Genomic DNA, 12,672 nt, shown 5'->3' with positions numbered 1-12,672 from the left:
TTCTGTCCTACTTTAATCACTGAATATGGTCAGAAAGCCAGAGTTTTATCTGATTTACTGATTTTATTGGTGATAACATAGTGACAGGGAAATAATTCAGTCCTGAAGTCAATTTACACTAATTTACATCAAGAATGAATGTAGTCTATGCTTTTTAATCTAATTTTATTTATTTGTATTGGAAAGGAATTCAGCAGTAACAATGCTCTATACCAGTGGTTCTCAACCAGAGATACATGTATCCCTGGGGGAATGGAGAGATCTTCCAGGGGGTACATCAACACATCTAGATATTTACCTAGTTTTACAACAGGCTACATAAAAAGCACGAGCGAAGTTAGTGCAAACAAAAATTTCATCTAGACAAAATGAGAAAGTAAGCAATTTTTCAGTAATAATGTGCTGTGACACCTTTGTATTTTTATGTCTGATATTGGAAGCAAGTAGTTTTTAAGTGAGGTGAAACTTGGGATATGCAAGACAAATCAGACTCCTGAAAGGAGTACAGTAGTCTGGAAAGGTTGAGAACCAGTGCTCTATACCTATAAACTGATCACAGCTAGTCTATAAAAAAAAAAAAAAAAAAAAGGAACATAGTAATTGCTACACTGGGTCAGAACAGTGATCCATCTCATCCATTATACTAGCTGCATCAGAAGAAAGTATAAGAAACCCTGGAGAAGGCAGTTACATAAATGTGCCCACAGTGAAAGTTTCTTCTTCATACCATTAGTTGGCGATTAGCTTTTGGTAGGAAGCACATCTGTTAAAGTTCAGGGTAACTGCACCTGTATTTCCCCTCAGCAATTCAGCAACGGCACCCACTTTTGGCTTCCAGCTGCCCAGCTGTTGCTTTCCTTCGTGGAGACCCCGTGTCTCACTCCCTTCTGACTGGGGTATTTCCAGGCTGTACAGTTCCCTGCCTTCACTGTGTATCTCCCAGCACAGATAGTCTGTCTGACCAGACCTGCTTGCATTCTCTTCAGAGACCGATAACAGAGTGATTACTATAGATACAAGTTACCACACAGCTCTTTCTAAGCAAGCCAACTTTACTCTTAAGGTAAAAAGCATGACAGGGAGAACATTAAAAACAGTGAAAGAACCTCCATGCATGCTAATAAGCTTACCAGGCATCACCCCACTCTAGAAGTTTCTTTGTGGTTACAAGCTTATCAAAGCTTCAGGTCAGAACAAGCACACAATCTTATGAGGTCTTAATAGCCAAGTCCTTCCCATCCTCCCCTAAGGATTGGGGCCCTCCATAGACTAGGGCTCCTGTCATAGAATCATAGAATATTAGGGTTGGAAGAGACCTCAGGAGGTCATCTAGTCCAACCCTCTGCTCAAAGCAGGACCAACCCCATCTAAATCATCCCAGGCAGGGCTTTGTCAAGCCGGGCCTTAAAAATCTCTAAGGATGGAGATTCCACCACCTCCCTAGGTAACCCATTCCAGTGCTTCACCACCGTCCTAGTGAAATGGTGTTTCCCAATATCCAATCTAGACCTTCCCTACTGCAACTTGAGACCATTGCTTCTTGTTCTGTCATCTGCCACCACTGAGAACAGCCTAGCTCCATCCTCTTTGGAACCCCCTTCAGGTAGTTGAAGGCTGTTATCAAATGTCCATTTGCTGCATCAAAAATGAGGCCTAGAATCAGTTTAAATGCAGGCTTTTATCCAAAATTCTTTTCTTTGTCGTCTCTTCCCTGGAAAATCCAATTGGAACTAACATATGCTTATCTCCCCGTGGGGCCTCAAAGGTTGATGAAGGAAGAAGTTGATTAGCATCCCCCTCCTATTAGAGAAGATACATACAATGCCCCAACAACATATACACAGTTACATTTTTAATATATTGTACACCAGAAGTATTAAGCCTTGTTCAATAAGGTCTAACTTAATTCAATAAACTTTATCTTAATTCCATAAGGTTTGTTCAGGATATTACAGGATATTGTCAGTCTGTTATAATATCCCTTCCAAATCTTTTAAATAAACCCCCTTACAGTCATAATCCTGAATATTCCTGCTAGCCATATAAATAGCTAATGATTTACTGAATCCTGCTCAACACTTGACCTCTGTGATAACTTGTGGCAATGAATTCCACATGCTAACATGCTCATATTTCTGTTACCTTGTCCTCCCTTTCCTGCTACCTTCCACTGCTCTTTGTTTGTTTCACTCAGGTTAGGTTAGATTACACTGTGACTTAAACTAAGATTGTAAACTCTTCAAGGCAGTGATTCTTTTACTGTATGTCAGAACAGCATACAGTGGGGTGCTGACCTTGTTGGGACTGCTAAGTGTTTCTGCAGTGTAAACAATAAACAGCAATAACTTGTACTGGAGTAAACCACGAGTAACTTCACTAAAATCATTGGAGTTACATGAATGTAAGACAGATGTAAGTGTAGAATCAGGCCCATCACTTTCTGTGCAATAACAATGAGAACTCCTTGATAGAATGACTAATCATCCCTCCTGAGTGGGTACAGAAAAGTGCCCAGTGGGGAAATTCAAATTAATATAAACATTGTCTTGTTTAGCATTTCCTCACTAAGCGTATGCACATGCAAGACTCTTGGATTGGATTGCGCAAGCGAGAAGAAGGCTTCTACTGGGTCAGTGGCACTCCACTTACAACAGACCTGTAAGTTCCCTCTGAGTTTCTAATATATTGATGCTGATCAAGAATAAGGGAAGTAATTAAACAAATGCAGAGTTAGGGCTTGTCTACACATGACTTTTATACAAAACCAGTAAGTTTCAGTGCTTATGATGTAGAGAAAAGCTTGAAAATATGAGCCCTAACATTGCAACCCAGATGACAAATAAAAAGAACACAAAATGCATTACTTTTAAAAATCTCATTATTTTTGAATGCGTGGAGTTGGCAATAGACACTCCTGACAGTGGTATAGTTCCAAACTGCTCTGCTTTTTCCCTAGTACAAAAAGCACTCTTACAGAAAATGAACCAGGGAAATACATAAGATAAACAGGGTCTGTTAAGCCTGCAGAGAACAAAGAAATGCAGCAAAAATATAGAATGTGTTACTACTAGACACAGGAGAATAGGAAGAGCTTTCATAAATATTCCTGAATAAAAAATATATTAAACGTATCAGTACGTTGGAAGTAAAACATCACTGGGGTATTGTAATTATCCCAAAGACAAGCATTACGAACTCAGGAAACTGACTTCAACATAAAACAAATCTAAACATTTTGTCAAGTATCAGGGGGTAGCCATGTTAGTCTGTATCCACAAAACCAACAAGGAGTCCAGTGGCACCTTAAAGACTAACAGATTTATTTGGGCATAAGCTTTCGTGGGTAAAAAACCCACTTCTTCGGATGCATGGAGTGAAAATTACAGATGCAGGCATTATTATACCAACACATGAAGAGAAGGGAGTTACCTCACAAGTGGAGAACCAAACATTTTATGTATGGAAGTGCACAGTTAAGGCACCCAAACAACTTAAACTTTGCCTGTAGCTATGCCATGCAATAACCAAACATGATTAGTGCATAATAATGTTTGTGATTAGATGAAGCGGATTTATAAAGCTATATTAGGTTTTTCATGTTCCTCATGTTATCACTACAGGGCAGAGTTAGATTGTTTGGCTAGCTTACCTGGGTATTCCCCATATTTTAACGTTTGGATGTTTTGGAATTTTTGTTTAGGAATTTCCTTTTTAAAAAACCAAACAATCGTATACCCAAACACTAAATAATAAGCCCCCAAATAATATTACCATCTGATATTTGTATCTTAAATCATTTTATTTTTAACTAGGGCAGTCAGAGGATTAAAAAAATGAATTGTGATTGATCGTGAGATTAAAAGAATAGTCATGATTAATCACAGTTTTAATTGCACGGTAAAACAACAATAGAATACCATTTATTTAAATATTTTTAGATGTTTTCTACATTTTCAAATATATTGATTCTTTTTCGAGTCCTGGCTCATGTCCGTTCCAATGTAGGTGTACGTGCACTGCATGCACCATCGCCAGAAGGTTTTTCCTCTCAGTGGTGTCCATTGGGTTGGCTCCAGCACCCATAGGAGTTGTGCCCTCATGGTGCTGTATATAGGAGCCTGCAGCCCCGCCATCCCCTCAGTTCCAGCTTTCTGCCTGTGACGGTTGCTGGAACTGCTCCTTCTTGCTCTGCAGGTACCCTCCCCAGTGGACTTTCTTGTACATTTTCCTGTAAATAGTTATATAAAAGTTTGTAGTTAGTGTTTGCGGTAGTTAGTAGTTGGTAGCATAGAGTAGGACCCTGCTTCATGGGTTCTTTCCTGCTCCAGCATGGGGGCATGTCTCCGTCTCTGGGGTTTAAGCCATGCGAGGTTTGCCACAAGCCTATGCCTATCAGTGATTCCCACTCCACTTTCCTCAAGTGTTTGGGTGAATCCCAGCTGCGTGATCGCAGAGGAATTTATATCAGCTTTAAGCCCTGGACTCAAAAGGAAGGGAACAGAGACTTAAGTTCCTCCTGATGGAGGCGGCTCTTCATCCCTCAGAGCCGGGTCACCCCGACTGGACACTGAGCACCCCTGCCTCTGTGAGGAGTGTGAGGCTTCTGTGAGGGACAGACACCGCAGCCCAATCTCTCTGGCACTGAGGAAGGACTCCTCATCAGCATCACATGACTCCCGGCATTGCCACAGTTTGCCAGTACAGAGGAGGTTGGTGCAGGAGAGTAGGCGGCACTGCTCCTGTTCCCCAGTACTGCACAAAAAGCAGTGCAAAACTGATGGGGGCACTCCCCTACCCCAAAGCCCACCAGTCATAAGGACTCTGGCAGAGTGAGACTTGCACAGGGCCACTCAGACTCAACAACTGGTACTGTGGCACTGTTGACCCCAACCCCAGGGAGGGAGCTGTCGCGTCCAGTGCCACTGGAGAGCCACAGGAGTGTAGGGCTGGCACTCCCGTGCATTGCTGAGGAGTTCCAGGCAACATGGGACCTGACGTCCCTCCCAGTACTTCCATCACCAACTAGACGCGAGCCGGCACCGGAAGCAAGGACAGTTTCGGTACCAAGACCCCAGGCGTTGTCAAAAGGAAAGCCGGCAATGATGCAACAGCCCATCCCGGCACCGCTTGCTGGTACCATCTAGCACCCCCTTGGTCTCTGGGCAGTGAATCCTTGGCATCAGACTCACAAAGGAGCTGTCACTGGTTGGGCCAACTGTGCTGAATAAAGGACACGACTCAGGGATTCCTACCAATGGGCTGGCCAGCACAATGGCAGATGCTGGTGCAATGGCCATTTTGGACTCCTTGGGCTTTTCACCAGGCCCAAGGACCTCAGTCGAGGAAGTCATATTCAGTGGCATCAGAAAGTAGAGCCCCAGCACTGTCTCGTCCTCTAGTGGTACAGGGACATGACCAAGGCACCAAGCCCGGTACTGTGCCTCAGGGACTGGCACCACGGGACCCATCAGGAGTTCACAGGCAAGACCAAGTGCCGGTACTGGTTCTAATATCCTCTACCTCCTCACCGGAGGAGGCGGTTGCAGGAACCTTAATGGTGCCCACACAAGATGACCACAAGTCGCAACAAGAGCTGCTGAACAGGGTCACTCAAAACCTGGGGATCGAGGTGGAGGAAGTTTCAGAGACCTCCCATGCTCTGGTGGATATCTTGGCACCATTGGGTCCATCAAGGGTAGCTCTGCCTCTCAGTAGTGCCATTTTAGAACCGGTCAAGGCACTGTAGCAGACTCCAGCTTCATTGCAATCTATGGCAAAGAGGGTGGAGAGAAAATACTTAGTTTCACCAAAAGGATTTGAATATCTTTATAACCCACCCCCTCCTGGGTCCCTAGTAGTCTCAGCAGCAAACGAGCGAGACAAAGGCAACAGGGTCATACCCTGAAGGCTAAGGATGCCATAAAGCTGGACCATTTCGGCAGAAAGATCTGTGCCACAGGGGGGCTCCAGCTTTGTGTTGCGAATCAGCAATGCTCTGTAGCCAATATTATTTTAATATTTGGGGAGCAATGACAAAATTTAAATTGCCCCAGGAGTCCAGAGCAGAGTTCTCATCTTTGGTCGAGGAGGGCAGGGTGGTAGCAAAGGCATCCCTGCAGGTGTCTCTGGCTGTAGCTGACTTAGCTGAGCAGACCATGGTGTTGGCGGTGGTTATGAGAAGGTCTTCTCGGTTGCAGACCTCAGGCCTCCCTCACGAGGGGCAGCAGACAATCCAAGCCCTGACTTTTGAAGGCACTGCACAGGTTTCTGAGCAAATGGATGCCAAACTGCACAGCTTGAAGGACTCCAGGGCCATGCTGAAGTCTTTGGGACCGCACACCATGACCCTACTGAGAAAACATTTCAAGTTACAGCCATTGCCTCAGTTCTACAGGTCACAACTGAGACAAGACTATAGTCAAAGGCAGGGCAGGAATTACAAGAGGCGACCTCCTTCTAATTCTCTTCGATCCAGGGATCTGGGCCCACCAGGCAGTCATCTGGCACCAAGCAGGCATTTTGAGGGTGTACCCGTGGATGGCATCCTCCCCTATTTTTGTGGACTGGCTATCCCACTTCTATCGGGCGTGGGCCCATATCACCTCAGATAGCTGGGTGCTATGCACAATAGGACCAGGATACACTCCTGAATTAGTTCTTCCTCTCCCTCCCGCCCTATCTCCTCGTCTCTTTTCAGGGACCCTTTGTGACACGACACCCCATATTCTTCACAGAAATATTGTTATAATATGAATATGGCATAACTAAGATGTATTTTATGCAAGATGGGTCATGTGAGATATCATTGGAAAGGTTATGATTTACTGAATATGATTATCCTATTTGTATGCATGTACCATGTTTGTATCTAAAGTTAAGACTATGAATTATGTAACAATTACAACTGTGTTTGTACCTGGGGAAACACCCACCAGACAGAATGCAGTCAACCTGGATGGGCCATTAGGGAGAACAATAGGTCTTTGAAGATGCTAATATCCCTCCTTCCTAAGAAGTTTCCTGGGATGCTGCTTTGGACACTGCAGGGTCAGGTGATAAAGTCACTTGGTACTGGACACCATCTTGAACTGCTAGTATTTTTCCCATTAGGAGGGGGTGCAGATCAAACTGGGAAACAAAGGATTCCTGCCATATATAAATCCTATTTCAGGCTGGGGAGTGAGTTAATCATGGTCAGTTCTTCACAGAATCCCCACCCAAAATGTCTGCTGGAAACACCTAAGACTGAACTGGGGAAAGAACTGGACCCAGGGTGGAAGGTGTCTGGCCTGTGAAAGGAATACTTGGAGATTTAAGGTGCAACCAGTACAGTTTACCCTCAAGAAACTCTGCAATCTGTTTAAAACAATATTTAGGGTGAGAAATTATTATTTGTAGCCAGCATTCTTTAGTGTATTAAGCTTAGTTTGCGTGTTTTGTCTTATTTACTCAGTAATCTGCTCTGATCTGTTTGCTATGCCTCATAATCACTTAAAATTTCCCTTTTGTTTTTAATACATTTGTTTTTTGTTTATTCTAAAACCCAGTTTCTGCAATTCATAATTGGGCAGGGGGGAAGCCCTGCATATCTTCCTCCACAGTGAGAGAGGCAGGGCCGGCTCCAGACACCAGCTTTCCAGGTGCTTGGGGCGGCATTCAGAATGAGGCGGCAGTCCGTGTCCTGCGGCGGCAATTTGGTAGAGCCGCCACTGGAGAGAGGGGGCGATTTTCATGAGCTTGCGCTGTTCAGAAATCTATACAGTGTAAGACAATACAATTTTGGGTTTACACTCCAGAGGGGATGTGCACTTGAATGCTGGGCAATCCCCGAGCTGAGTCTTCCCACACCAAACTGATTGCAGACTCTGTGTGATTCTACAGCTGGGTTTGTCCCTACCTGTGTGTGTGCTAGAGAAGGCTTGAGGGCCTGGCACAGCAGGACAGGGTGAGGGAGCCCAGGCTGGTGGAACGGGCAGGCTCAGTGGAACCCCAGTACATCAGGTGGCACTCTGAATCTGTGGGTCGGGGGTAACCCATCACACCGTTCTCACAAGCAACTTCTAATTCAAGAGCTGCGGACGCTCCTACAAGTGGAAGAAGCGGAGGAGGTCTCCAGAGTTATGGGACAGGGGTTTTTACTCCTGATATTTTCTAATCCCCATGGCCAACAGTGGCCTCAATCCCATTCTGGGCCCGCAAAACCTCAACGGATTCATGAAAAAGCTAAAGTTTTGCATGGTCTCCTTGGCCTCCATTATCCCCTCTCTCGATCCAGGAGACTGGTTTGCCACTCTCAACCTGAAGGACACATATTTTCACATCTCCATACTCCCGGACCACAGACAATTCCTGTGCTTTGTTGTGGGGCATGTGCACTATCAGTTCGCAGTATTATCATTTGGCCTGTCAGTGGCCCTGCAGGACTTCACAAAGTGGATGGCAGTGGTTGCGACCTTCCTGAGAAACAGTACAGGTATATCCCTACCTCGATTACTGGCTGGTCAGAGGCCAGTCCAGAGCTCAGATGGAAAAGTAGATTCAATTAGTACTGTCAACCTTCCAGAGGCTAGCCCTCTTGTTCAACACGCAAAAGTTGAACCTCGCCCTCATCCAAAAGATAGAGTTCATAGGGGCTGTCCTCGGCTCAGTCCAGGCCAAAGCTTTCTTACCAGAAGCCAGGTTCCAGATGCGGAGCTCAATCACAGAGACCTCAGAAAATATCCCACCACCATTGTGAGGACCTGCCTGAAGCTCCTGGGGCACACTGTGTCGTGCATGTACACGGTAAAGTACATGAGGCTGCAACTCAGACCGCTTCAGGCCTGGCTAATGACCACGTACCAACTAGGCTGGGACTGCCTGGACAGAGTGGTCACACTTCCCCCTTCGGTGATCGACTCCCTCTTATAGTGGTTGGACCCAGGGGTGTTGTGCACAGGTGTTCTATTCAAGAGACCACAGCCATCAATGTCTCTAGTCACTGACGCTTCTGAGCTGGAATGGGGAGCTCACCTGGGGCCCTCAGGACTCAAGGCCTGTGGTCCCAGGAGGAGCTCTTGCTACACATCAATGTGAGAAAACTCAGAGTGGTGTGCTTGCCAAATGGTCCAGCCCTACCTGGAAGGCAAGTGTGTGTCAGTGCTTACAGACAACACAACATCGATATTCTATATAAAGAAAGGATAAAGCGCACTCCTCTCTCCTATGCCAGGAAGTCGAGGCTTCCTACCTTCTGGGGCCCCAGAATGGGTTAGCAGATCATCTCAACAGGTCCTTTTCCAATCACAACTGGTCCATTTACCCAGATGTTGTGAGGGACATTTTCCAGAGATAGGGAGCTCCCTAGATAGACCTGTGTCATAAATATAAAAGGGAAGGGTAAACACCTTTAAATCCCTCTTGGCCAGAAGAAAAACCCTTTCACCTGTAAAGGGTTAAGAAGCTAAGATAACCTCGCTGGCACCTGACCAAAATGACCAATGAGGAGACAAGATACTTTCAAAGCTGGAGGGGGGGCGGGGAAACAAAGGATCCTCTCTGTCTGTGTGATGCTTTTGCCGGGACCAGAGCAGGAATGCAGGTCAGAACTCCTGTAAAGATTTAGTAAGCAATCTAGTTAGATATGCGTTTAGATTCTGTTTTGTTTAAATGGCTGATAAAATAAAGTTTCAGAGGAACAGCCGTGTTAGTCTGTATTCGCAAAAAGAAAAGGAGTACTTGTGGCACCTTAGAGACTAACCAATTTATTTGAGCATGAGCTTTCGTGAGCTACAGCTCACTTCATCAGATGCATACCGTGGAAACTGCAGCAGACTTTATATACACACAGAGAATATGAAACAATACCTCCTCCCACCCCACTGTCCTGCTGGTAATAGCTTATCTAAAGTGATCAACAGGTGGGCCATTTCCAGCACAAATCCAGGTTTTCTCACCCTCCACCCCCCCACACAAATTCACTCTCCTGCTGGTGCTAGCCCATCCAAAGTGACAACTCTTTACATAATCAAGTCGGGCTATTTCCTGCATAGATCCAGGTTTTCTCACATCCCCCCCACCCCCATACACACACAAACTCACTCTCCTGCTGGTAATAGCTCATCTAAACTGACCACTCTCCAAGTTTAAATCCAAGTTAAACCAGAACATCTGGGGGGGGGGGGGGTAGAAAAAACAAGAGGAAACAGGCTACCTTGCATAATGACTTAGCCACTCCCAGTCTCTATTTAAGCCTAATTAATTAATAGTATCCAATTTGCAAATGAATTCCAATTCAGCAGTTTCTCGCTGGAGTCTGGATTTGAAGTTTTTTTGTTTTAAGATAGCGACCTTCATGTCTGTGACTGCGTGACCAGAGAGATTGAAGTGTTCTCCGACTGGTTTATGAATGTTATAATTCTTGACATCTGATTTGTGTCCATTTATTCTTTTACGTAGAGACTGTCCAGTTTGACCAATGTACATGGCAGAGGAGCATTGCTGGCACATGATGGCATATATCACATTGGTGGATGTGCAGGTGAACGAGCCTCTGATAGTGTGGCTGATGTTATTAGGCCCTGTGATGGTGTCCCCTGAATAGATATGTGGGCACAATTGGCAACGGGCTTTGTTGCAAGGATAAGTTCCTGGGTTAGTGGTTCTGTTGTGTGGTATGTGGTTGTTGGTGAGTATTTGCTTCAGGTTGCGGGGCTGTCTGTAGGCAAGGACTGGCCTGTCTCCCAAGACTTGTGAGAGTGTTGGGTCATCCTTTAGGATAGGTTGTAGATCCTTAATAATGCGTTGGAGGGGTTTTAGTTGGGGGCTGAAGGTGACCGCTAGTGGCATTCTGTTATTTTCTTTGTTAGGCCTGTCCTGTAGTAGGTAACTTCTGGGAACTCTTCTGGCTCTATCAATCTGTTTCTTTACTTCTGCAGGTGGGTATTGTAGTTGTAAGAAAGCTTGACAGAGATCTTGTAGGTGTTTGTCTCTGTCTGAGGGGTTGGAGCAAATGCGGTTGTATCGCAGAGCTTGGCTGTAGACGATGGATCGTGTGGTGTGGTCAGGGTGAAAGTTGGAGGCATGCAGGTAGGAATAGCGGTCAGTAGGTTTCCGGTATAGGGTGGTGTTTATGTGGCCATTGTTTATTAGCACTGTAGTGTCCAGGAAGTGGATCTCTTGTGTGGACTGGACCAGGCTGAGGTTGGTGGTGGGATGGAAATTGTTGAAATCATGGTGGAATTCCTCAAGGGCTTCTTTTCCATGGGTCCAGATGATGAAGATGTCATCAATATAGCGCAAGTAGAGTAGGGGCTTTAAGGGACGAGAGCTGAGGAAGCGTTGTTCTAAATCAGCCATAAAAATGTTGGCATACTGTGGGGCCATGCGGGTACCCATAGCAGTGCCGCTGATCTGAAGGTATACATTGTCCCCAAATGTGAAATAGTTATGGGTAAGGAAAAAGTCACAAAGTTCAGCCACCAGGTTAGCTGTGACATTATCGGGGATAGTGTTCTTGACGGCTTGTAGTCCATCTTTGTGTGGAATGTTGGTGTAGAGGGCTTCTACATCCATAGTAGCCAGGATGGTGTTATCAGGAAGATCACCGATGGATTGAAGTTTCCTCAGGAAGTCAGTGGTGTCTCGAAGGTAGCTGGGAGTGCTGGTAGCTTAGGGCCTGAGGAGGGAGTCTACATAGCCAGACAATCCTGCTGTCTGATCACGCAATCACAGACATGAAGGTCGCTATCTTAAAACAAAAAAACTTCAAATCCAGACTCCAGCGAGAAACTGCTGAATTGGAATTCATTTGCAAATTGGATACTATTAATTTAGGCTTAAATAGAGACTGGGAGTGGCTAAGTCATTATGCAAGGTAGCCTGTTTCCTCTTGTTTTTTCTACCCCCCCCCCCAGATGTTCTGGTTTAACTTGGATTTAAACTTGGAGAGTGGTCAGTTTAGATGAGCTATTACCAGCAGGAGAGTGAGTTTGTGTGTGTATGGGGGTGGGGGGGATGTGAGAAAACCTGGATCTATGCAGGAAATAGCCCGACTTGATTATGTAAAGAGTTGTCACTTTGGATGGGCTAGCACCAGCAGGAGAGTGAATTTGTGTGGGGGGGTGGAGGGTGAGAAAACCTGGATTTGTGCTGGAAATGGCCCACCTGTTGATCACTTTAGATAAGCTATTACCAGCAGGACAGTGGGGTGGGAGGAGGTATTGTTTCATATTCTCTGTGTGTATATAAAGTCTGCTGCAGTTTCCACGGTATGCATCTGATGAAGTGAGCTGTAGCTCACGAAAGCTCATGCTCAAATAAATTGGTTAGTCTCTAAGGTGCCACAAGTACTCCTTTTCTTTTTGATAAAATAAGCTGTGCTGGAGGGAATGTATATTCCTTTTTTTGTGTCTTTTTGTAACTTAAGGTTTTGCCTAGAGGGATTCTCTATGTTCTGAATCCGATTACCCTGTAAGGTATTTATCATCCTGATTTTACAGAGGTGATTCTTTTACTTTTTCTTTAATTAAAATTCTTCTTTTAAGAACCTGATTGCTTTTCATTGTTCTTAAGATCCAAGGGTTTGGGTCTGTGTTCACCTATGCAAATTGATGAGGATTTTTATCAAGCCTTCCCCAGGAAAGGGGATGTAGGGTTTGGGGGGAGATTTTGGGGGGGGAGACGTTTCCAAGT

At 45.2% G+C, this 12,672-nt stretch overlaps 1 protein-coding gene across 1 annotated transcript in view; it reads left to right on the top strand.

The window, feature by feature from the left end:
- LOC125623141 (uncharacterized) overlaps positions 1-12,672 on the top strand; it is a 107,097-nt gene that overhangs the window by 10,082 nt on the left and 84,343 nt on the right. Inside the window, exon 4 of the mRNA XM_048822009.2 lies at positions 2,555-2,658. Coding sequence (XP_048677966.2) covers positions 2,555-2,658 — 104 coding nt within the window. The remainder of the gene's footprint in view (positions 1-2,554; positions 2,659-12,672) is intronic.

The sequence above is a fragment of the Caretta caretta genome, chromosome 1 (assembly GCF_965140235.1).
Source record: "Caretta caretta isolate rCarCar2 chromosome 1, rCarCar1.hap1, whole genome shotgun sequence".
NCBI lineage: Eukaryota > Metazoa > Chordata > Testudines > Cheloniidae > Caretta > Caretta caretta.
Note: the sequence above shows the minus strand (reverse complement) of the source record. Positions and strands in the feature narration are given on the sequence as shown.